Below are 25,641 nucleotides of genomic sequence, written 5' to 3'. Positions count from 1 at the left end.
TTTTTTTTTTAATTTGTCTCTTTTTCTTTTTTTTTTTTTAAGATTTTATTTATTTATTCATGAGAGACAGGGAGAGAGGCAGAAGGAGAAGCAGCCTCCCCACCGAGTAAGGAGCCCGACCCGAGGCTCGATCCCAGGACCTCAGGATCACAACCTGAGCAGACGGCAGACACTAACCAACTGAGCCAACCAGGCCCCCCCCCCAACTTTTTTTCTTTGAGTGTAGCTGATGCCCATTACCAGACCTTGGCTTCTAATTATTAGTCTCAAAACAAAACAAAGCAAATAAAAAACAACCAAAACCAACCCAACAACTGAAACAAACAAAAACCAAACCAGGGCTCCTTGGAGAAATGGCTGATTTGAGAGACGGAGCAAGGGGGAAAAAAAAAAAAATCAAGAGGAGCCTGGAGCATCTTGTAGGGTTGGAAAGTGAGGAAGTGCTCAGAAGACAGAAGGGGGAGGGGGTTGTGTCAAAGGGTTGAAGGAACCAACCTGAAAGAGAGCTCCAATGGCCAAACGATTGGAGGGACAGAGTAAATACTGCAGTATTAGATGATAACTCAAAGCCTAAAGTAAACGCCCATGAGTGCAGCCGTGCAAATAAATGATAGAATGAATAAGGGACAAGGGACACACTTAGGGCAGAATTATGAAAAATATATAGAAATACTCTCCCTCCAAGATGGGGGGGCCTTACTCCCTCTGCTCTTGAATGTGTGTGGGCTAGACTTAGTGACTTACTTCCAGAGCATGGAAAGGAAAAAGCAGGAACATAGGGTGGGGAATGCCTGGCAGACACGACCTTCCCCAAGGGATCGGTCACCATGACCAGGGTCAACACCCACCACGGGGATGTCACCAGTGCTCTGATACGAGGGGATGAGAAGCGCACTTCACCTCAGGGGCCTCCCCCCGCCCAAACCCGTAACCCCAGACTAATCATGAGAAAAACATCACACAAACCCCAACTCAGAGACATTTGACGAACCCCTTCAAATCCCAGCAAACACAGGAACTCTTCAAAACCATCAAGGTCACGAAAAATGTGGACCGCCTGAGAAACTGTCAGAAAGCAAGAATTAACCACTAAACACCATGTGCTACCCTGGGTCGGATCTTAGGACAGAAGAAGGCTGAGCCACGGAAACACACCCCGGAGTTTGTTAACATGAACGCGCTGACGTTCATGTCTTAGTTTTGGCAAACGCACCGTAAGGACGCTTCAGGAAGATGCAGACATCAGGCCAGGCAGGCGACGGGCACACGGGAACTGCACGCGTCCTCTTTGAGACTTTTCTATAAATCCCAAACTATTGCAAACTACGGTCTATTTACAAAAGCACTTCCTCCCTATTAATAAAGGAACACATGTTCATGGCAGATAATTCATCCTATAAACAAGTCACCAGCGCTTGCTTACCATCGACTGTGAGCAGACCAGTGTGTTTCAATACAATCTTTTTTCCTGTGCGCTTTTGACGCAATCGTGGACCAGTTAAGAACACAGTTTTGTCTGCTGGCTTTCGGCCTTACAAGCACATTCCCCCGGTATTCAAGCACTTGGCACCAGTCTCGCGGCTGCTCAGTATCCCAGGACTCGGCTGTGCCGTGCTTTGCTTAGCCGCTCTGTTCCTGCTGCTGGACCCGGCGCTCAGAGGTCTCTTACGAAAAATAAACTCTAGCGCCCACAGCTGGGTCTGCATTTGGGATCGTTTCCTAAAGAGAGTCTGGAGGAAGACGTTCCTAACTGGAAGGGTGTGGATACATATAAGGGTCTTGACGCACGTGGCCAATTTGCTTTCCCAAACAGCGTGCTCGTGGGTGTCCTGGCCAGCCGGATATTGAGAACACCTGCTTCTAGAGCGTTTGCTTTATTCTTTGGAACATCCCCACGTTTGCATCTGTCTGTGATCCCCAGGACACTGCTTCCCCTGGACCCTGCCTGCCCCACTCTGTGCTCTCTGGGCCCCTCGGTCCCCTGCCGGCACTCCAGCAGCACCCCCCTTTCTCACTCTCGGGATCTCCCTGTGCCAGCCCACCTCTCAGGAAGAGAGCCCAGCCTCAGCTAGCCTCCTTCTTGAGCTCCAACACCACATTCCCACTTGCCTTTCTGATATTTATACCAGGACATCCCTCGGGCGCTGATCTGGACTCTTAGTATAAAAGGCTAGTTATGACTTCTCCCTGCCTCTACTACCCTCTCATGCTGCCGGGAAGGGCCTTCCTCTGTCCCATCCTGACCGTTGGCCTCCTCCAAGCCACACTCTGCAGCTTCGGCCCCACAAACGAGGCACGTGTCCTTCTGCCTCAAACTCTAACAGATGGGTTCTCCACCCCACTCCCTCCCTCCAGCTTCTCTCTCCTCCTGACTCCTCTGCATGGAGGAATTATTTTTAAAACACCAATGTGGTCATTTCGCATCCCCACGTTTAAAGATCCCCGCCCCCCACCACGGCCGGCAGACACGCCTAGATTCCTGCATTCAAGGACTGAAACAGGATTGAAACTCATTTGTACAAGAGACATTTGACGAACCCCTTCAAATCCCGACAAACACAGGAACTCTTCAAAATCATCAAGGTCAAACTTGTCCTCTTTCAAGCAAGCTTACCTCAAGGGCAGCCTCCGCGGGGATGCTGGACGGTAGATGGTCTCTAACACCTCTGCAGGATTTGCTGATCTCCCTTCTGAACAAAAGAACAGAAACCTTCAGCCAACATCACCTTGGGCAGATAGTTCTTCCTAACCAGACATTAGCAACATTTTGCTTCGTTCGGCCCTGGGCGTAGATACAGGTCTGCAGTCATGCTACAAATTTGCCTTTGAAATGAATCTGTAATTGTTTTAAGTGCAAAGGTCTGAAAGATGGAGTAACAGTAAAGGCGGTGGTAGCTTAGGGCAGACTGTCGAGGTGTTACTACTACTCCCAGCAAGGTCCCTGGACTGTGAGCTTCATCTGGGAGCTTTTCAGAACTTCAGACCCTCAGGCTCCCGCTCAGCCCTCGGGACTCAGAAACCGCAAGTTAACAAGGGCTGGGGGAGCTCCGCGCATGCACAGTAAACTCTAGGAATCACGGATGGGAATAATGAAGCCTGGGAAACACAGGCCTTCCAGACAAAAAGTTGAAACTATTTCGAGATGATTCACATGCCTCTGCAAGGGCTTCTGCATCCGGAACCCTAGCTCCCTGGCTTTATTCAGGCCTCTTCTCTCACCCAAAACCCACCCTCTTTCTGCCTCCACCTCCTTATCCTTCGTGACTTTTCCTTCTCTGGTTTAATTGAGGTGAATGTCACGTGACATAAAAATTGACCACGTAAAGGCCCAGCAATCGGCCAGCTCGGGGGTTTGCCCATTCTGGACATTGCATATAAACGGAATCACAGGGAATGAGGCCTTCTGGGTCTAGTTCCTTTCACTTAGTGTGATGTCTTCATGGCCCACCCATGTTGAAGCAGGGGTTTCTTTTACGCGGAACAAAATTCTATTGCAAGGACAGGCTGTGTCTTGTTTTTCCATTCACTGGTGGACATTTGGGTTGTTTTCCCTTTTTTAGCTATTGTGTTTATTAGCACACTGCTGTGAATGTCCATGTACCACTGTTTTTTTCTTTCTTTCTTTTTTTTTTTTTTTGAGTATCTGTTTTCAACACTCCTGGTTATACACAGAAGTACAATTGCTGCATCATGAAGGAATACTGTGTTTAATGTTTTCAAGCAATGTCACATCCTCATAGAGCTTTTCCTCCACCCTCACCTGCCTCCCCCTGCCCCACCCACAGAACTAATTTCATCTCCTTTTCTTTCCATGGCAATTTCAGAAACACCCCACAAAGCCACACCGGGATTCAAACCAGGACTCTTGGCTTCAAATCCTAGCTTTTTGCCCCTGCCCCACACAGCGGGACTGTCACCTCTCCCTGGGACTGACCTTTCACAGATGAGGGGGCTCAGGTCGGGAGTCTGTCCAAGGCCACACAGCTCCTGGGGGACAGCTGGGCTCCAGACTCTCAGCTCTGGTGTCCCATCTTTGGATCCCATGGTCTATAATGTGCTCCTAAATGGACGAGCAGGTTTCACAAAAATGTGCCCCCTTCCATTTCCTGGGGATACCAAGAACCTCGCAATGCTCTGTCCCCGAGAAATCGGTATCTGGTCCGGGATCTGCTGCCAGGCTGGTTCTGCAGCAAGGAACGAGCTCCGGGATCTTTGCTTTGGGCACGTTTATTTTAGCTCTTAATATATGTATTTATATAATTTGGTTTTTGTTTTTCCATGATAGGAGGAAAGGGAGAAAATGACACTTTATTTTGTTTTCCTGCCTTTTTCATTTTTATGCCGGGCACCCGGAACAGGCGTGGGGCTGGACGCGGGGGCCGGCCACCGAGGCTCAGGAGCAGCCCACCAGGCGCGGCACGCATGGGAAGCTCTTGCGCATGCTCATGCACTTGTCTTTGTCGATGCACAGTGTGTTGGCCTTGATGGCCAGCTCGTGCTCCAGCCGGCTCTTGGTCATCACCAGCAGCTGCAGCGTGTCCTGCGTCTCCCGCAGCCTCAGCTTGAGGGTCTGCAAGGTGTCGTCAATGGTGAACACCTCGTTCACGAGCCTGCGGCCAGAGCAGAGGGGAAGGTGCGGTTCATGGAGCGGGTCAGCACCGACACTTCTACGAGGTGCCAGGAACTGTGCCAGGCACCGGGGACCACCGTGAGCAAGCAAGAAAAAGCTCAGCTGTCGGGGGAGACAGAGGTAGAACGGGCAGACAGGGGAGCGGCCCTGAGCACAAAGGAAGCACAAAGGAAGGTACAGGTGTTTAGGGAAACAATCTGGCAGTTCCTCAGTAAGTTAAATGTAGACTTAGCCATGTGACCCAGCAATTCCGCTCCTGGGTACCTGCCCATGAGAACTGCAAACAGATACTCAGATTCCTGTTACAGCGGGCCTAGGGAATGAATCCGCCCAGTGAGCTGTGATGGCAGCTCGGTGGCGGGGCTCTGTCTGGGGTCCCACTCTCGGCTCAGGCTACTGGAAGGTCTTGATTTAGATATCAGGGCGGGCTTCCCCATGGCAGGTCTGAGCTAGAGAGAGGTCACAGAACAGCTTGGAACCTCTTAGCTCCCTGGGGCTCTAGCCCAGAGCTGTCCAACAGAACTTTTCACAGCTGCGGAAATGCTCCATGCTGTCTAGTAAGGCAGCCTATATGCCTGCTTGAAATGTGGTTTGTGGATGTAAGGAGCTGAGCTTTAACATTTGTCTCTGTTAATTAATTTATATGTGACTTTAAACAGGTGTTCATTTTCAGGAATGGGCATGGATGGGACCTGACCCATGGGAGAGGGGGAGGGGTTATCTGTAGAAGGAACAGGAAAGAAGGCCCCACGGTGGTCAAGAAAGGATGGCGGGGTGAGGAAGTAATGAACAGATGGGGCAGCTCAGCTGTTGGAAAAGGCAGACGGCTTGTCCTCCTGTCTGCTCAGTTCCCAACACAGTCATGCACACAAGCACACGCGTGCGTGTGTGCATACACACAGACACACACAGAGACACACGTGCACACTGCCTGGGCCCCTGAGCCAAACATGACCCATCCATGCTCCCCATTTTCCCTCTTCAGCAGCACAGCTGGTGCACAAGGAGGTGGGGAGCTTGTCCTTAGAGCAGTAGGACCTCCAGGACAAATCTGGTCCCCGAAAGCCCTGTTCCGTGTAAGTCCCCTGGGATGGGTTACCAGAGAGCCCTCGGACCCAGAGGGTGCTGGGATCCAACCTGAGCATCTGAGAAGTGGGGACGGGTGCAGGAGGACTGGGAGAGCTTCCCCCAACCCTCCGTAGGGAGCTGGACCCCTTGCAGCCTAGCTGGGGTGGGACCTGGACACTGCCCCCCCTCTAGGGGTGAAGAACTTCCAGACCAGCAGCAGGCCAAGGAGCAGGTAGCCAGGCCTCCAAGATCAAAGCCTGGGGTCTCCCTGCCAACACACACACCCAGCTTTTTCTCTCCGAATATTCTTCCTCCCTGTCTTTACTTCTCCGGCTCTTCTCACATCTCCACACATCTAGCTCAGGACAAGGACAAACCACTGACTCGTGAGCATTTATCGGGCTACAACAGGGAGCTGGTACAGTGCCCCAGCATGGAGCGTCCACACAACCGAGGGGCCCGCCCCTGGTCACACAGATTTCCATGTCTGATAGCCTGTTCCTTCTCTGCCTGGCCCTCAATGCATTCCAAACCCCAACCCCAAGCTCACAAACCCCAGCTCTGGGGCTACATGAGCCTTTTACCCCCTCTTCAGTGAGGAGGCCCTTTGTGCACAGAAGCAGCCCTCCTCTTCCAGCATTCATGGAGAACTTTCCAAGACGGAGATGGAGACCAAAGCGGGGGTGGGAGCTGGCGCCTCTCTCCTGGGTGGGCAGGGGTCGGGGAAGCAACCCTGGGACACAGACCATGTCTCTGGCCTGAGAGGCTTCCTCTCCTTAGTTTTCCAGGGGAAAGCTGGAGGACGCCCAGAACTCAAGGTGGGGGAGGATATGGAGGGAGCCCGGGAACTCCAGACCTTGCCCCATGTTTTGCTGAGTTGTGAGGCTACCTGTCCTGATTGGCAGTGGTGAGGGAGCAGTCCATTTTTCGGACCTAGGTTTCTGGGGAGCTCTGGAGACCCACCCATCCCCGTCCTGGTCTCCCCCACTCACTTGAACTGTGGGATGTCCCTGCACAGCTCCACATTGGGCCGCCAGGTTCGGCACTCCAGCCGTGTCTGCGCCACCTTCAGTGGGCACTCCTTGGCCATGATGGACCTTTCCAGAAGCATGATGGTATTCTCCGCCTGGAAGATCTCCTGAAGCGTCTGCGGGGAGCATGCAGGGGTGTGTCATGGAAGCAGCCAGCTCCGGGCTGGGTGCTTAAATGACTCCTTCCCCAACCTAGAACGCCCGTGGCAGGGGGGCTGCGCTCTTCCTCAGACAACCCGGGAAAGCAGCTTGAGGACCCTGTGAATGTGGGGGAGGGGCAGCTGCCAAGGCTGGCTACGTTTCCAGTCTCCAGAGTCCACTGGAGTCGGCCAATGAGTGTTCCGTGGGAGGGATGGAGGGAGGAAGAGAAAGGCCTTTAAGATTAACACAATCGGGGCGCCTGGGTGGCTCAGTGGGTTCAGCCTCTGCCTTCGGCTCAGGTCATGATCCCAGGGTCCTGGGATGGAGCCTCACATCGGGCTCTCTATTCTGTAGGGAGCCTGCTTCTCTCTCTTTCTCTGCCTGCCTCTCTGCCTACTTGTGATCTCTGTCTGTCAAACAAATGAATAAAATCTTAAAAAAAAAAAAAAAAGATGAACACAATCGTCCAAAACAATCCAAAAAGCTTATGATTGAATCCACTTGAATCTGAATTAATCTAGGTTGTTCTAGATCTTTTTGTAATCCAAAATTTACCTTTCTAGTAACTAGGTCAGTAAATAAACTAGAAGGAAGGAAGGGGGTGGGGGAAATGGAGAACACGGCAGAGAGAGACTCAAAATTTTCTACTTATGTGTAGAAATATTTCCCCCGATATAATGCCCTACAATTGATGGGAGTACAAATCCCAGGAAGGGACAGGAGAGAGCCTGCCGGGGACCGGGAATGCTCTATATCTTGATTGGTATGGAGGCTCCCTACGTGTAAACACAGGCAGAAAAATCTTTATCCAAATTCATCAAGCTGTATACTTTACTGCAAGAGTTTTATACTTCAATAGAAAATAAAGCGAAAATCAGAAAAAGGTCATTACGAGAAAAGATTGGCAAAACGGTGATATTCGTGCTGGGTCCATGGGGACCTTTTATAAGATTCTCTCTACTTCTGTGTGTTTGAAGTTTTCCGTAATAAAAAAATGAAAGCACGAGAGGACAAACGGAGACGAGCCACGCTGGCGCCGTACAGGAACAGAAGGAACCCGATCTTGCACTTGGCTGACCGTAAGTACGCCAGGACCCAGAGTACTCCGCGCACGTCCACTCCTGTCCCTAACAGCACTGTGAGCAGTTCTAGTCTTCATGACCCTCTCCTTCCAGGGGACTCTCTGTGGGTCGCTCACACCGCTTTCAGACTTGGCAGGACCCAATGACGAGGTCCTATGTGCTCTCTTCCTGACAAGCCTGGACATGGACCCCTGCCACTCCGACTTCCAGCATCCCTCCTTCTGCTAGCTGTTTGTCCGCCTCCCTCACAGGCACGTGCACTCCGAGAAGGTGGGGGCCTTACTTTGTCCACACGGCATCCCCATCGGCAGGGCCAGTGCTTGGCACAGACTGAGGGCTGCCGGATAAGACACAAGATTCTTTTAATGAATCTTAATGTGAATTTCAGATCGACAACAAGGCCTTTTATGTGAATGTGTGTCGGCTACTGCAAATGACACACGAACACCAACAAAATGGTCTGTTGTTGCTCTGAAATTCAGGTTTAACTGGGCATCCTGCGTTTTTATTTGCTAAATCTACCAGCTCTACTCATGGAACTCAATAAAGAGTCATAGAATGAATGAATGAACATATGACTGAATGAAGGAGTGAATCACAGTGGGATCTGGAGGTCTAGATGTTTGGCTAGCCCTTCCACGGTCCTTATCCACACTGAAGTTTGGAAACAGTGTGCCCAAAACTTTATATGGTCGGGTCCGTCTCCAAATTTTGGTATCAGGGAAAACTGCTTGCACACGAAAATGCCAGGGCTCCTGAATGGGGCAGGGATTGCAAGTATGAGACCCAGGCCCCACCTTCCAGGACATTAGATTCATGTTTTTCATATGTTCTTAGACTAGGAGATATTCACAGATCCTAACAGGTACCGGGATGACTATTTTAGCTGCGTTGAGCCCCTATATTATGAGCACCAAGAAAGTGCTTTAAAAACCTGGCTTCCCTATTAGCTTAGGGAAAAAAAAAAAAAAAAAAAAGTCTAGAAAGAGAGCATTTTTCTATTTCAGAGTAACAACAGGAGGCCTTTTCCCTACTGGGGTTGAGACAGGCAGCAGGGCCACGGGAGGGGGCAGGGGGACTGACTGCTCAGCCTCCTTCAAAGCCCATGAGGTGGAAGGCTGGCCCTCTCTCGTGGTCCTCACTGAGCCACCCAGGACCAGAGTGACGCCGCCAACCATGTGTCGGTTAAACATTATCCCAGAAGAATGTTCGGTGCTCGGCACCTGAACTTCCATGTAAACACTCCAGTGGTGGTGGGCAGGGGAGCGGGGTGGGGTGGGGTGGGGGGGGTGGGGGGGTGCGATAGCTCTCTTAGAAGTGGGTATTTTCCTTAGAAATGTGCCCTTGTGTGTTGGGGGAGGGGGCGGCTGTCACAGATATGCAAATCTCAGGAGGCACCACCCCAGCCTCGTACAGAAGAAAAATTCAGCTTTCTAGAGAGGAAAAACGCTTCTTGGCATCACACGGCCCCGTGAGAAAACAGCTCCTCCCTCTACCATCTACGTGTCTGCGGCCTGTTGGCGCGATGGGGTAGGGAGGACACACATCACGGAGGGCTCTGCTGCGGGTGGGACCTGCCAGCCGTGCCCCAGCCGTGAAGGCAGCTCCCAGCGCGCTCCCCTCTGCCACTAAAGGAGCCTTGAGAGACCACCGGCCAGCAGCCAGCGCTCTGAGGCTGGGCCGCTTTTGTTTTCCCCATCTGCTCTCTTCACCCGCTGGTCCCCAGCTCAGGGCTTGCAACTTGGGGGCCTGCAACTTGACAAAAGGCCTGGCTCTTGGGTCTAGGGATAGTGCCGACTCTTGTTCAGGTGCCCGATCACTTCTTCGTTCACTCACTCTTTCACGGTCTCATGGATTCCCGCGTTGCCCTTCCAAAATGTTCACGGAGCACCTATGAGGTGGACGCAGAAGTGACCACAATAGATGGAAAAACCCCATCCCGGGGGAGTTTACGTTCTGGCGGAGAGTTCACTCGTTCACCTGCTCCTTGTGCAACACACATTTCTTTTTTTTTTTTTTTTTTTAAGATTTTATTTATTTATTTGTCAGAGAGAGAGAGAGGAGCGAGAGTGAGCACAAGCAGGCAGAGTGGTAGGCAGAGGGAGAAGCAGGCTCCCTGCCGAGCAAGGAGCCCGATGCGGAACTCGATCCCAGGACGCTGGGATCATGACCTGAGCCGAAGGCAGCCGCCCAACCAGCTGAGCCACCCAGGCGTCCCAACAACACACATTTCTTACACGTAACACACATTTCTCACTAAGCGCCGACAAGTGCTTCGTACAACCACAAGTGCTTTCTTCGGCATCACACACGTTCGAGTTCCTGCCTCCCTCTCGGTTAAAAACAAAAACAAAAACAAAAAACTTATGGGATGTCTTTCGTGTAGAAGACATTGGTGGGGGGGGGGGGACCACGCGTGGGTGGGTTCATCTCCGTTCTGGGGCAGACCTCTCGTGAGCGCGGTGGAGGGACCGGGACACAGTCCCGCGAGGAACAGCAGTTCCAGGAGGAGGGAAATTCATCAGTTACTTTTCAAGCCTGCTAACCACGTCCAGGAAGGGGTGCCAGGGGTGAAAGAATCCAGAGGCTTCTGCGGGCCAGCAGGCTGAAGCTACGTTTCAACACCTTTGCTCTGCTTTCCTTCTGTGTATCCTTCTAGCTACCCCCCAGTTAAAGCAGGTGCTGTTGGTTCTCCATTGATACCGGGGACATAAACACATCTTACATGAATGTGCTTTTAAGCATTTTTTCAGGGACCCGCGTTACACCGAAATAAAAAGTCAATACTAGCCCGGGTGGCTCGTCGGCATGGTAAAACTGGGAAGGTGGCCCTGGGGGTGACCGGATTGGGGAAACCCTGTATCACACTGTTTCCCGGGTACAGGTACAGCAAGTGAGAGACTGGAAGGGAGCCGGGGAGCTGGGCGGGCCGTCACAGCCCAGATGAGGATGCAAAGGGTAAGGGACCCCTGTGAAGTCCCCTGCCTCCTGTCCCCTCAGCCTGGCATCTGGTGGTGATGGGGGAAGGGCTGTGTGTGCTGGCACCGACTGGGGTTTGTTTCTCCAAGTCACCACCTCCTGTCTCCCGTTGGCATTTCTTGAGCAGGCCTGCCTGCGGATTTTCCAGAACGGTAGGGGTTTTCCAGAGCATTCTGGCATTCTAGAACCGACTGATGACTCACACCCAAAGCAAAGCTGCCCAGGTGAGTGCACTCTGTCAAAACTGTCCCCCATAGCCTCGTGTCTAGCCTCTGTCACTCGCAGCCAGGGTCCTTTTCTTTAGAAGGGAGAAAAAAGCTACACACACACACGCATTCTGTCTTGGGGACAGCCCCTGCCACCCACCCCAGTCCTGCCAGCCTGTGCAGCCCCAGGAGCCCCGTGTGCAATGACACAGCCTCCAGAAGTTTGAGGATTGCAACCTCCAAGGGCAGGAGGCAGAGACCAAGTGGACTGACCAGGGACAGGAGCTGGAGAGCAGCATCCTTGACCTTCATGCTCAGGAGGAAGCTAAGGGTTTGTTTGGTGCCAACATAGGCTCCAAGGTCTAGCCGGGTCCCTGGACCCCAAATTCCAAAATGTCCCCTAGAAGAAGAGATCCGAGTCTGAGAGGGTGCCCCACATACCCGCTCCTGGGTATACACGGTCACGTCCCAAAACCACCAGGAGTATCCACGGGTCAAGGACATTGAGTGCAGTGTCACTTGTAATGGGCAGTGAGCTGGCAAGGGATGCCCTTGACCATGGAGAAGAACGAGTAGTAGAAAGCAAATGGGCACTGCAGTGGACCTTTGGGGCCCATTAGGGCAAAGGATTATGCGTGGGGAGGACCAACGCTGGGTCTTTAAAACCATGCAGGGCGAGAAAAGAAGGAAACAGACTGAACTGTGTTACACAATCCCTTTTGGAGAAAATTTTAAAAATCCCCACACCTACAACAGCCGTATACATTCAGTAAGAAGACATCTCAACCGAGAGATCATGCCTAACAATTAGCATGGTCATCGCTGGAAATTCATCTACTGGAGAAAAGGAGCGCATGTCAAGTATGGGGATAAAAGGAAGCAAACGAGAAGTCGAGAAGTAAGCAAAGGGCTTTTTGCAAACAGGATGTGCCAAGAAGTGAGGAGTATGATAAAATCCTCTCTCTTCACTGGGGTCAAAAAAGGAAAACGTTCCCACAACCCTACCAGATTTAAGTTTCCTTTTAAAATATCTTTAGTTTCTTCTTTTTTTTTAATGGGAGAAAGCCAATTAAAGAAAAAGATACCATCTGATAGGAAAGAGTATCGTTTCTTCAATTGCATGTTAATTATTATTATTTTTTCTTTTTTTAAGTAATCTTCACAGCCAGCATGGAGCCCAATGCAGGGCTTGAACTCACGACCCCAAGATTAAGACCTCAGCTAAGATCAAGGGTTGGCTGAGCCACTGACTGAACCACCTGGGTGCCCTGAATTTGGCTGCACGTTAGAATTACCAGGAGGGTTTTTTAAAAATACAGATGCCAGGGTCCCTCCCCCAGAGGTTCTGGTTTCTGGGTATCTGGGTTCTGGGTCTGGGTATCAAGAGGTTTCAGGAGCCCCCTGAGTAATTCAAAAGTGCAGCCACGGTCAAGAACCACTGGGGCACGTGATTCAGAGACACCCCAACATTCAGAGTCTCAGGGTTAATGACCACAGTCAGAGACTTGGTGTTGTAAATCAAAGCTGATTTTCCTGGCAGGAAGCTCCAAGTAAGGTAAAGGGACTCAGTTCATCCCCAATACTGACCAAGCAGGTGGAAGATGTTTTCGCTTTTGTTTTGTTTTGTTTTGTTTTGTTTTGTTTTTGAGCTGTGCATGCAGGCTTGGGCTTCCAGAAAGGAGTCTGGGGAAGGAGTAGCTGCCTCATCAAGGGATGAATCTGATGCCAATAACTTTGCAAACCTGGTATTGCAGTGCCCCAGCCCAGAGCTGTGCCCTCCTCCCACCATGGCCGGGGGGACATCCAGACCCCAGGGAGGAAGGAAGGCAGGGAAGAAGCTCAGAGCACAGGCAGCCTTCCAAGGTGGGAAGGTCTGGGCAAGCCGAATACCCTTCAGGCTCAGGATCCCTCAGACTCAAGGCAGCTGTTATATGCATACATGTGTGTGCATGTACATGTGTGTGTGTGTATACATATACACACATACACACACACACAAAATGAGTGTCCCAAACACCCCCACCTCATTTTGCAGTCATCTACCCACTCACCCACCCACCTGCTTCCAGAGATGGTGTATTCACACACGCACATCAAACCCAACACACGCCTACCACAGGGCCTTTGCACAGTCCCCTCTGCTTGGATGCTCCTTCCCCAGACATCCACGTGGCTCATTCTTTCCCCTCCTTCAGGTTGTTGCTAGAATGTCCAGAAGGCCTTCTCTGACCATCTCCTTTAAAACTGCAACCCACGAACTGGCCAGTGCTCCCAACTGCCCAAACCCCTGCTTAATTTTCTCTGGAGTCCTTACACCAGCGGACATACTATGTGTTTTATTCATTAACTTCCTCATCTCCCCCAACCAGAAAGTAAGCTCCAAGAGAAGAAGGAGATTTGTTTTGCTCACTGCTGAATCTCCAGCGCCTATACCAATCAACGACCAGAACATAACAGTAATAATAACAATAATAACAATAATAATAATAATAAACAACATCCAACTCTTGGAATAGCACTTACTGGGTGCCAGACACTTTGTGGGGGGCTTTCGTCGGTGCTCAAAGAACACTTGCCCCCACCATGGACTAACACACACCACGGGGTGTTGGGTTAAAAAGAGGACAGAGCTTGGCACTGGCCTGCCTGAGTCTGTCTAAAGCCTAGCCCAAGCTGGTTGACCTTTAGCAAGTGTCCTAGGCTCTCTGAGCCTTTCCAGTGAAATGGGGACGGTAATCACTGGCACTGCACGGAGCAGAGGCCAGGCGACTGGTGGCCGGCCTGGGACAAGCCCCTCCACTGCCCGGCACACATGCGATGCTGGGAGACACGCACATCTCTGGAGCCACGTGAAAAGCACGGGTGCCACAACCCGCACCTCCCAGAGCAAGTGTGTGCACACGCGTGTGTGCATTTCTTCTACAAATGCACCCTGGAAAGAGCCACACAAAGGTCATCAAGCCCCTTCCCCATCTTTCCTAGGCCAGGAAGAGCGCTCTGTCTCTCTTTCGCCTTCTCTCTTCCTCTCTCCTCTCTCCCGGGCCCCTGAGCTCTGAGTTCTGCCCTGAGCTCCAGAAGCATGCCCTCTCCCGCAGGCCCTGGGGTGTTAGCCTTTCTGCTCCCACAGAGCCCAAGAAGTAGGGGGAAAGAGGCTCCCAGGCTCCCGGGGCAGGGCGCAGCCTGGCTCACACGAGGCTGGGCGGGTCGCTGCGGGATTGGCCCAGGGGGTCACCCCATGGGAGGAGCCTCGGCAGCTTGGGCCCAGAAGCTGGATGGGAAGGAGGTGGTGACTGCGGAGGGCTCACTGCTCCCCAGGCCCCAGCTCTGGGCTCTGGGAGCGGCTGCTGCCGGCTGCCTGCCAGTCAAGGCTGGGAGACTGGGGCATCTGGGGGGAGTCCCAGCAAAACAGTAACCCACCCATAAGGTGCTTGTGAGCATTAATGAGATCATGAGTGGGACGTGCTTAGTCCAGTCCCTGGCACACGCCACGGGACTGTCCTGCACTCCCGCTCCATCCCCAACCCCCATCCTGTAATGTTCAAGTTGTTAGATTTTTCCTTTGGGATCACTGGTCTTTTTTTTTTTTCCCCTTTTACTGTAAGACAATAGGAAACAGAATCGTCTGACTGAATTTGCCTTCCCCGGCAACGTAAATTCCCTCAGACATGCACTCCAGGGCTCAGACTTCACCTCCATCAACCCACTTATTTGGATGTAAGGGGTCAAGGCGGCCTGTGCAAGGGAGAAGGAACGTCCTCTTCCCCAGCCTCTGGAATGTGGCTCGGAGAGGAAGCCAGCCCCAGACAGATGGCAGCCCGCATCCTCCCAGCAGCCCCCATGACCAAGATTTGTTTTGTTAAACAACCCCCCTCCAGGCAGATGCCCAGCCGCTGGGCCTCCATGCGGGTTGTCTTGGAGGTAGGAGCCCTGGGCGGGAAGTCAGGAGACCCAGGTTCCCATCCAAACCCTAACACAAACCAGCTGCGAACCCACACCCCCATTCAGAGCCCTGGGCCGCTTGGGCGATCTTACATGGGGAACAGGGCCCATGCTCCCCTCACTGGCTAGGGTGCTGCATGGTCTCCCGGACCAGGCGATGCGCTCTACCCCTCAAACCATTGCCTGTCTCCCTGCATGCCCGGAGCCACATCCCTGGGACCCAGCCCAAGACCTGTCAGGCAAAGGGATGATTCTGGTGTGCGTGATTTTGTGTTTCAGTCTTCAAGTCAACCCCCTCCAGACGTTGGTGGTTGGGGTGGGGGAGGGGGTGGTCCTGGGTCATGGCCATCTTAAAGATGCTCTGGACAGTGGACAGACTTTTCTCTAAGGGTCTGTGCGGTAGATATTTCAGACTTTCTGGGCCATCTGGGTCACCGTCACAACCATGCGGGCACTTCAGTGCAAAAGGAGCCACAGATAATATGTAAACGCACAGAGGTAGGGGAGGGATCCTGTGTTTCAGTAAAACTTTACATACAAAAATGAGCCCTGGGGCAGCAAGTTGGAGACCCTTGCTGTAACCCATCACAGTCAAGTCCTGATTACCCTAACCAGCCCATGTCATGCAAGGCTGCTGCTCCTCTGAGTTCTCCGGCATTCGGAGAACTTCTCTGCTGCCTTCCTACTCGGAGTGCAGCCTGTGGACCAGCATCCCTGGACTCCGAGTGTGTTATTAGAAATGCAGGGTCTCAGGTCCCGCCCCAGACGTACCAAGGGAACCTGCAGTTTAACAAAACTCTCAGGTGATCACACGCACATTACAGTTTTAAGGTGGGAGAATGGGCTCAGGGTTGTAGTTTGACGCAGATCTCTCTGGCTGCCGTTTGGGGGGGGGGCGGATGGGCAGTAGGGACAAAGGTGGGAAGCAGGGGGGCAGGGAGCGATGGAGAGGCAAGGTGGGAGGGAGAGACGTGGAAGGGACAAGGTCACCGGGTATTCACTGGTAACAGATGGGAGCGTGCCAAGTGAGGAGAGGCAAGATTTTACAGACCTCTGCCTGCCCAGCCCCTAAAATCAGGAGGCGCCTTCTAGAAGGCTGCAGGAGGGAAAGAGGATGTAACACAAGAAGAGCACTGAGAACACTGGCTCAGCTTGGTCTTTAGGGTGAACCTTTTCTTTCTCCTTCTGCTTGCAGTCCCATGGCTGCCACCAGCCACTGTCAGCCTCGCAGGGGACCTGCTGAGGGCCAACCCCACCCGGCCACCCACCCACCCCAGCCCCCTGTGTGGGGAAAGGGTGAGGCCCCCGCTGGAAATGGGCTCTGGCCATGTATGAGGTGTGAAAGGCAACTGCCAGGCCGGCCTCCCCCGAAACCAACGTCGCACTCGGCGGAAAAGTGCGCCGATGTTCCTGGCTGGAACCGAAATCCACCGCTTTGGGAGCGGGGGATGGGTCTGGCGGGATTGTTTGCCATGTAAAACTATCTGCCTGCGTCTTGTCTTGTGACAGCAGAGAAAGCTTCTGAGGCCAGGAAATAATTTTTGATGTGGAGGGGAAAATGGATTTAGCCGTTCCAGCCGGCCTTTGGCTTGTGGGTGCTTTGTGCAAGCTTGCGAATTCATTGTTTTCCAAAGTGCGCGAAGCCAAGGGGTTTCCAAGGAGGTGTCTGGCTCAATGGGGTGTCTGAGTCTTCCCAGCTCAGGAAGGGAGAAGGCAGCTTGGAATCCTTTCGCTGGTCAAATGGTGGAAGGTTTGCAAGTGCAGCCAAGCCCAGAAGCAAGGAGACAGGGGACAGGAGTGCTCCGGGCACCCTCACCAGAAACTCAGGTCGCGAAACCTCCAGGACATGGTCCCAAACTCGGCACCCTGACACTTGGAGACAGACGCTTTGTTGTTGCGGGGGTGTTCTGCACCTTGCGGGGTATTAAGCAGCAGGCCTGGGTTCTCCCCACTATCTGAGAGTAGCTCCCTGCCCCCCTAGTTGTGACGATCAAAACATCTCCAGACTTTGGCAAATGCCACCGAGGAGGAAATTCGCCCCAGGTGAGGAGGAGGCTAGATGTTGACTTAGCCCAGCTCCCAGTCATTGCTGTCCAGAGGTGGCCAGCTGTCTTCACACAATGCCAGCCAATGCAAGCACGAGCTGCTGAGAGGCCGTCTGAGGTCAGGGGTCCTGCAAGTCCTGGAGGAGTTTAGAAACTGGTGGAGGCTCTCAGCTAGAGGGGACACTTGACTCAGTGTGAAAATCCATGGTAATCCACTAGGTCAGGTCTTTGAGCTTCTCCTTAACGCGTATGGCAATTTTTCATTGTGTTTCTTTTTTCGAACTAGTCTCCCGCATTAGAACATAAGCCCCCTTGAGGGCAGAGATCTTGTCTCCTTCATGTCTTATCCTCAATCACAGTCCAGGACATAAGATGATCTAACTGAGTATCTGTTTCAGGGAGAGAGGGAATTAAACATTTGTTGCATGCCTACACCTGGGAGACACACCTGGAGGACTTGTCAAAACGCAGACCGATGGGCCCTGCAGTTTCTGATTCAGAAGGGCTGGAATGGAGCCCAACAATTTACATTTCAAACATGCTACTGGGTGATGCTGGGGCTGTTGGTCCAAGGACCACACTCAGAGAAGCACTGAACTCAGAACCTCTGGGATCAGGGAGTTTAAAAGGTTGGATGCCCAGGCCACACCTCAAGCACTTAAATCAGAATTCCTAGAGGCGATACCCAGGCATCTGGGTGATCCCAGGGTGTAGCTGAGTTCGAGAACTGCTCAGCAGCACCTTCCCCTCTGATCTCACAGCCGGCAGGATTATTCCTGCCTTATGCATGAAGACATGGAGGTTCGGAGGAATTCGTTTTTCCCCCGAGATCCCTCAGTTCTGCCAACATTCGTCCCTGGTCTTCCGACTGCAGACACGCTTCTTCTTCCCGCCATCTTGCTTGCTCCCCACTCCAGCTCGGAGATGAGACCTCGGTTTCTTACCATCTTTACAACCGATATTCATGAAGCTGTTGCTGTTCTCACAAATATCTCTCACTGTCACTACCCCCATTCTGCAGAGGGGGAAAACCAAGGCGCACAGAGGTAAAGCAAGCTGGCCTCGGCCACGCAGCCAAGAAGTGCTAGAGTCAGAATTGAACGCAGCCATCTGCCCTGCACCGTGGGTCTCACTGGTGGGGGGACAAAGAACCCGGGGATGCAAGGGGAATCTGGACCGAGACAAGACAGCAGATGCAACGACTGGGGGTTCTCCCCTTCCCTACCCCATCTCCTGTTCGCTCCCTCCAGCTTCCTGCGTTTGCTGGCTACCTTCCCAGCTCTGGACCTTGGCTCGCTCTTCCAAATTCCAGCAGTTTCTCTCCCATTTGTTTGGTGTCACGGCGGACAGATAATTGGTGACGCAGTCCATCTCCCCAACACCCTGCCCTCAGATCTGCCCGCCCACGTGGCCCAGGTACAGCAGGGAGACCTATGCCCACGTGACACGGGTGAGCCTTTTAGTCCTTTTGGCACAAAGGTGAGTATCAGGCAGAGACCCACCGCATGCCACCCTGAGACTTTCCCTGAATTACCCTGCCATACCCGCATACCAGCGGGACAATGATTTCCTATTTTTCTTCAAATCAACTCCCTTTTCAGCCTTTGACCCATGTATTTAAAAGGGGATCTTTGTTTTATTGCCACAAGTAGATAAGGAATCACCCTCGCCATTAATAGAGGGAACCACAACAAGAGAGAAAATGGGGGGAAAAAGGTAAGTCTCACTAAGTTCTTTTCTTTTGTCTTTAGAGGTATGAAGCCTGCCCCAGACTCGATGCTTTGCTGCCAGATAGAAAGATGTTAAGGGCAAAGTAGCATCACTTCCAGTCTTGACGCTCTCCGAAAGCCTGATGGTGAGCACTTAGAAAGTGCTTTCTCGAGAACTTTCTCGCCAAGCAGCAACCATGTAGAAGGCCTGGCCCCTGCCCACCCCCCTCACCAGACTGCCCATGGCCACAGGGGCAGGCGGGCGGGCTCCACTTCCCCTGGGCTGGGCCAGTTTTAGAAAGAGCCGTCAGTAGCTTGGCGGCGGGTACCGGTGCTGGATGGGATCCGGCTGCTTGTGAAGCACGAAAGTATTTCCCGCTCCACAATAGGTTCCAGACCTCCCTGGACAAACAGAGAGGCTGGCAGTAGGAGCTGGGGCGCTCAGATCGCGGGCTTTGGGCCCTTACCCCTCAGACACTGTGACTTCCTGCCCTGGCGCCGCCTCCCAGGGAAAGGATGCTCTGCTGGTGTTAATGACCACTTGGAAAGCAAAACCCCAAAGCGAAGGCTTTCAAGGCTAAAACTCACAGTCCCTCTGTGTTCTGTTAAACTCTTCCCAGGCCCGACTGCTTTCTACATCTGCTTTCCTGCATTTCCTCCGACGCATGGAGAAAAACGTGTCTAATGCACGAGCCTACTGGAACCTAGGCAAGGAATGCAAACGAGTGCGGTGCTCCATGACAGGGGTGCTGGGGACCCAGGCAAACTGGAGGGCCCGGGCCCTGTCCAAAGAAACGTGGTGCCCATTCAGCTCCTGCCCGCTGCTCCCCCCATAGAAACCTGAGCTCAGAACTGCTGGAGCCACCCATTTCTCTAGAGATTCTGGAAATCTGAACTTTTCTGTAAAATCTCCATTTTTTTTTTTTTGGCCAAAATATTAAAACAAAATGAAACAATCTTCTATAAGAGTGCATACAAACATGTGGACATGTCACTTTTAAAGGTGACAGCCCAAACTGGAAATAACCCTCCGGTCCTTGAGCAGGTGAGTGGATAAGCCACTTCAGGTGTGTGGATATGACATATACTAGTGGTTTATAAGTACAATACTATACCCACACAACACGTACTGCCCATCAGTGAGTAAACCAGGACTCTTGATTCCGCTGAGTGAAAGAAACCAAATGGAAGAACCCAGTGCATACGGGTATGTCTCCCTTCACAAAAGAGTCTAGACAACGTAAACGCCTCTATAGGGACAGAAAGCAGTTGGTGGTTGTGGCGGGCTGCACGGGTGGGGGGTGGAGAAAGAGATGAGAAAGAGCCACAAGGAAACCTTTGATCTGTTCACTATCTTGATTGAAGGTACCTCATGACATGTATTTGTCAAAACTTCTCTAATTGGGGCACCTGGGTGGCTCAGTGAGTTAAAGCCTCTGTCTTTGGCTCAGGTCATAATCCCAGGGTCCTGGGATCGAGCCCCATGTCAGGCTCTCTGCTCGGTGGGGAGCCTACTTCCCCCTCTCTCTCTGCCTGCCTCTCTGCCTACTTGTGATCTCTGTCAAGCAAATAAATAAAATCTTAAAAAAAAAAATTCTCAAATTGTACACTTGGAAAACAGGCACCTAATGACATGCCAAGGATAAATAAAGCTGTTCAGAGGAAAATGTGAGGGGCCAGAGAATAGGCAGGCCAAGTTCAGCCCACTGACTACTGGTGTTTTTCTTTGGATTTAAACCATGCAGCCAGCATTTACGTGATGCCTGGTGCACCGTGCATTTCGTGAGGCGCTGGGTTTGCAAAGGTGAGGAACTTTGCTGAGTTCTCCAGACAGCAATGGTGCAAACAGGACCAGTCCAGGTAAAGATGGGGGACCCAGGGACATGGGCTGGTGCTACCCAGAGAGACCTCGTCACCTGCACCTTTGGGCCAAGCTCTCAAGGCTTTCAGAAGGATCTAAAGCAGTTGAGCTTTTGTTCCCTGTAAATCAAATGCCCTCTTATCTAGCTGCCAGCAAATTCATGGGTACTATCAAAAGCAAACAGAGCAGCAGGGAGGCCACAGCGGTAATCCAGGCAAGAGATGGTGGACGCCCAGCCAGGGTGGAGGCAGAAGCAGCAGTGGGGAGCAATGAGATTCTGAAAGTAGAACCGACCGGATTTACTGATGGAGCCGACTTAGGGTGTGGGAGAGGAAGAGAGGCGTCCAAGTGGGCCCTGATGTCTGGGATTGAGCACCTGGAAGTCAGAGCCCCTGGAAGCCAGTGGAAGCATCTAGAAGCATCTGGAAGCCAGAGTCACAGAGGAAAATGGTGCAGCAGGAGGCAGGGTGGAAGTCCTCAGGGGAAACCTGGCTCCTGTTTGCTGCCTCTAACTACAAGAAAGTCCACACCACGTGCAAGGAGAGAGCAGCTGAGAGGAAGTCGAGAATCCAACTTGTCTCTCAGACAGCCTGACTGAGGCTGTGCTTCGGGCTTATCCTGACCGCATCTCCTCCCTGCCCACCCCCAGCTCCTGGTATCCTCGTTTGCAACAACCACATTCACGTCCAAGCTGGGAAAACGGGATTTGGACTCAAGAGCTCACATGACCGAGGGGTGGCAGAAACCCCAGAGGGGCGTCTGCTTTGCCACATTCGGGGCCGACCCAGGTGATGGGGTAAGCTGGCCCGATGCATCGCAGGAGGGATGACCCGGCTCGGCTTGGAAGCTTGGAAACAAAATGCAAGTGGGCAGCTCAGATTAGACCGGATGCCTGAGGTTTGCCTTTTGGAAGGATTTGGTTCCCCCAATACTCCGAGTCTGGAAGCGGGGAGGAGAGAGAAGGGAAGCAGACAGCCGCTCACCCAGATGTCTGTCAAAGCCGATTCTGCCCTACACGCAGAACTTCGTTATCGCTCTGATTGGTGGAAAATGTGCATCATTGGCCTTAAGTGCAAACAACCGTAAAAAAAAAACCGTGAAATGAGATGCATGTAAAACCGTGTTATTTAAACTCTGGCTAGATGCTGCCGGCTGTCCCAAGTTCTTAGCCCGAGGCTGGCACTCTCTGTTGAAAAGAGGAGAAGAAGGTATTCTAGCCTGTGAACAGGGCTTCCCCTTGAGATCATTTCAAGGACTGAAACAGGACTGAAGGCAGACACAATTTCTTCCTTGCGATCCACCCACTGTCACTTGCCTTGGCCGGGGCCTGGCTCCCACACTTCAGGAGAAACACTACTCTGTAGTGGTGTCCCCTTACCTCCCCCTTCACGCCTTTCCCCCACCTTAAGAGTCCACCCCCTACAAGGCTCATTCAACCGGGTCACTGGTTACAGGTGGGGACTTCTGCAGTTCTGGAGTCCTGTGGGGGAGAGGAGAGGCGGGAAGCTCTCAGGAGGCACTGGTTCTCAAAGACAGCAGCCTGCTCTCAGGCCATCAATGGCTTGAGCCCAGAGAAGTCACCAGCCTCTCCTCTAGCAGAGGTCAATGTGACCGGGACACACCCCAGGCTCCAGAGTACAAGGATCAAGGGCATGGACAAGGTCCAAGCCAAGTTCCAGGGTTTCGGGTGTGGCCTTGCAGATGGAGCCTGAGGATCACAGTGAACATCTAAGGCTTTCTGTGTACCTCCAAACCCCTGCCGGATTCGAAGTCTGCATGGGGAACTGTGTAGACCCGGCCTTTCAAAAAGGATTTGTATGACCATCTGGACAACACTTCCTTTGCAGCACAGGTGAGGACGGAGGCCTAGAATCCTCCAGGAATGCTTCTTGCCAAGGGGAATGAGGCTGAGCTCAACAACTAACAGTTAACATTTTTAAAGGGAGCATTTCCAATTCTTCAGGCTGACGCAAACCATGGAAAGGTGAAAGGGTTGTTATATATTTATTTTCATTCCATGGACTTCTCTTATTGTCTTAGAAAAACATGATGTGGCGTCATCACCAATCAGAAGACAAGTCCTCCCTCAGGGAGTGTGGTCACTGGTGTTGGGCTGGGGTTTGGGTGTTTCAAATGGATGCTGGCTTATTTGCAAGGCAGCTGGTCATTAGATAATGAATATTGATAAAAACCCACACAGTTGCAAAGACTCTCTCATCAGCAGCAATGAGACGGTTAGTAATAATTCCAAGCTTCCCTGGAGAAATTCAGGGAAAAAGGGCTTTGCTCCCCATCACCACCCAAAAGATCCTTTTTCTCCTTATTTTTTTTTTTTAAAGATTTTGTTTATTTATTTGACAGACAGAGATTACATGTAGGCAGAGAGGCAGGCAGAGAGAGAGGAGGAAGCATGCTCCCTACTGAGCAGAGAGCCCGATGTAGGGCTCAATCCCAGGACCCTGAGACCACCACCTGAGCCGAAGGCAGAGGCTTAACCTACTGAGCCACCCAGGCGCCCCCCTTTTTCTCCTTATTGATAAGAATATGAATGCTCAGTTACATTTTCTTAAATGTTTACCATTCGCCAAGCACTGCGCTAAGGATGCCGCAAAAACACAAGCATTTATCAACTCTAAGTAACGTCATGGATTAGTTCTCATTCCCTGTTTCATGGATGAAAAACCCAGCTGCTGAGACCTACCAAAGGAGCTTCCCGAATCATCTCCAGGCCTCTGATCTCGTGCCACGAAACGTAACAAGGCACTGCGTTTGATCCACAATATGAAATGCCTCAAGAGAAAATGCTCGCTCTCCCTCTGGGGCGCCCAGGTGGCTCAGTCGGTTAAGCGTCTGACGGTGCGGCTCAGGTCATGATCTCAGGGTCCTGGGATGGAGCCCTGTATCAGCTCTACGCTCAGTGGGGAGCCTGCTTCTCCCTCTCCCTCTCTCAAATAAATACAATCTTTAAGAGAGAGAGAGAGAAAATGACTGCACAATAACCAAAAAGCCATCCCACGTTCCCCCTGGGGAGGAAGGAACACACAGCACCCATATCTGATACAATACTGTCCGGCCTTGCAAAGGAAGGACATTGTGACGTGACCTGCTACATGGAGGAACTTTGGAGACACTGCGCTCAGGGCAATCAGCCCGTCACAAAAGGACAGTTAGTGTAGGATCCCACTCTTGTGGAAGTGTGACCCGCAGGGGTCAGTTCGTAAGGGACAGAGAGGACGGTGGCGGCTCCCAGGAGGACAGGGGACTGGGAAGTGGTTTAGTGGGCATGGAGTTAATTAAACACAGGAGTTCTTTTCAGCTTGGGAAGATGGGGAAACGTTCTGGAGACAGATCGTGGTGACGGCTGCACAACAGTGTTAAGTACCTTACACTAGTGACCTATACACACTTTGCAGTGGCTGCTCTGCACTGAATGTGTGTGTGCCTCCCAGAATTCATGTTGAAACCTAATCCGCGCTGTACCAGTAAGAGGAGGTGGGGTCTTGGAGCTGGGATGAGGTCCCCAGCAGGCTCACTTTGAATGGGATTAGCGCCTGGATAAGAAAGACTGCGGAGAGCTGCCTCCCTGCGGTGCCACGTGAGGACACAGCGAGAAGACCATGTCTTCTTGATGACCAAGAAACGGGCCTGCCCCAGACACCGAATGTGCCCATGGCTTCATCCTGATACTTAGCTTACAAGAGGTAAATGTCGATTGTTTATAAGCCACCAATCTATGGCATTTTTGTTACAGCAGCCACAACAGACTAAGACAATGGTACATTTTTTTGCTCTGCTTATTTTGCCACAATAAGAGCACATTTCTTTTTCCCCAGAAGGAAGGAAGGAATGGATGGAGGGAAGGAAGGAAAGAAAAGAAAGAGAGAAAAGGCTTGAAATTAAAAGCATTAACTCATTCACGGATAATTCCTTTAAAAAAAATCAACAGGAGGGGCGCCTGGGTGGCTCAGTGGGTTAAGCCTCGGCCTTCAGCTCAGGTCACGATCCCAGAGTCCTGGGATCGAGTCCCGCATCGGGCTCTCTGCTCTGCAGGGAGCCTGCTTCCTCCTCTCTCTCTCTCTCTGCCTGCCTCTCTGCCTACTTGTGATCTCTGTCTGTCCAATAAATAAATAAAATCTTTAAAAATATATATATCAACAGGAAACTCAACATTGTAGATTCCTCTCATTCACTGAACAGAGATTTAAGGGGTGTTGACTATGTGCCGGGCGCTCTACGAAGCAGGGGGGTTATGCAGCTGAATCAGGATCAATGTCCTGGAGGGACACGGACGAGTAAACCCACCGAATCCATTAAATCATAACCGTCGACAAAGTGCTCACTCTGGACAGAGGGCTGTGGTTCAGATAATCCTTCTGGCATCCCTGAGGTCAGAACCATTATTATCCCCATTCTACAGATGAGGAAACTCAGGCACCAAGAGGTTAGGGAAACTGTCCAGGGTTGCAGAGATGGTGAGCCAGGATTCCCACCCAGGCAGCCATGCTCTGTCCGTGCTCCCAACCACACACTATGGTGTGGAAGGAGCGATGATAAACTATGTAAACCTGCATTTGTAGTCAGCAAACTGCAACCTGCGGCCCACGTCCGGCCCACTGATGATTTTTGTACATAAAGTTTTATTGGCACACAGCCGTGCTCATCTGTGTGTCTACGGCCGTCTACATGAGCAGAACTGAGTTGTTTTGACAGAAGCCGAATGGCCTGCAGAGCTGAAAATGGAACCTGGCCCTTTGCAGAACAAGTTTCTTAACTCCATTTTGGGAAGATTCATAGGAAAATGTTCAGTAAAAGAGGGAGGGAAGCTCCATCTGCCAACTCTGCCTTCTCGAGATGTTTCACATCTCTCCCTTTCCCCTTGCATCTGACGCCACCACCGTGGCCCAGCCAGCCGTCCTTCTCACCCGACGCCTTCTAGAGCCTCTTAACCAC

At 51.9% G+C, this 25,641-nt stretch overlaps 1 protein-coding gene and 1 long non-coding RNA gene across 2 annotated transcripts in view; one reads left to right on the top strand and one right to left on the bottom strand.

The window, feature by feature from the left end:
• Positions 1–4,249: 4,249 nt before the first annotated feature.
• Positions 4,250–25,641, bottom strand: part of TEKT5 (tektin 5) — a 35,216-nt gene continuing 13,824 nt past the window's right edge. Inside the window, exons 6-7 of the mRNA XM_032327402.1 lie at positions 6,691–6,845; positions 4,250–4,610 (exon numbers count right to left, since the gene is read on the bottom strand). Coding sequence (XP_032183293.1) covers positions 4,394–4,610; positions 6,691–6,845 — 372 coding nt within the window. The 3' untranslated portion in view covers positions 4,250–4,393. The remainder of the gene's footprint in view (positions 4,611–6,690; positions 6,846–25,641) is intronic.
• LOC116580750 lies at positions 18,338–20,275 on the top strand. The gene is made up of 3 exons (XR_004281768.1): positions 18,338–18,600; positions 18,873–18,976; positions 19,451–20,275. It is a non-coding gene; the product is annotated as an uncharacterized LOC116580750 (long non-coding RNA).

This window comes from Mustela erminea, chromosome 20 (genome assembly GCF_009829155.1).
Source record: "Mustela erminea isolate mMusErm1 chromosome 20, mMusErm1.Pri, whole genome shotgun sequence".
NCBI lineage: Eukaryota > Metazoa > Chordata > Mammalia > Carnivora > Mustelidae > Mustela > Mustela erminea.
Note: the sequence above shows the minus strand (reverse complement) of the source record. Positions and strands in the feature narration are given on the sequence as shown.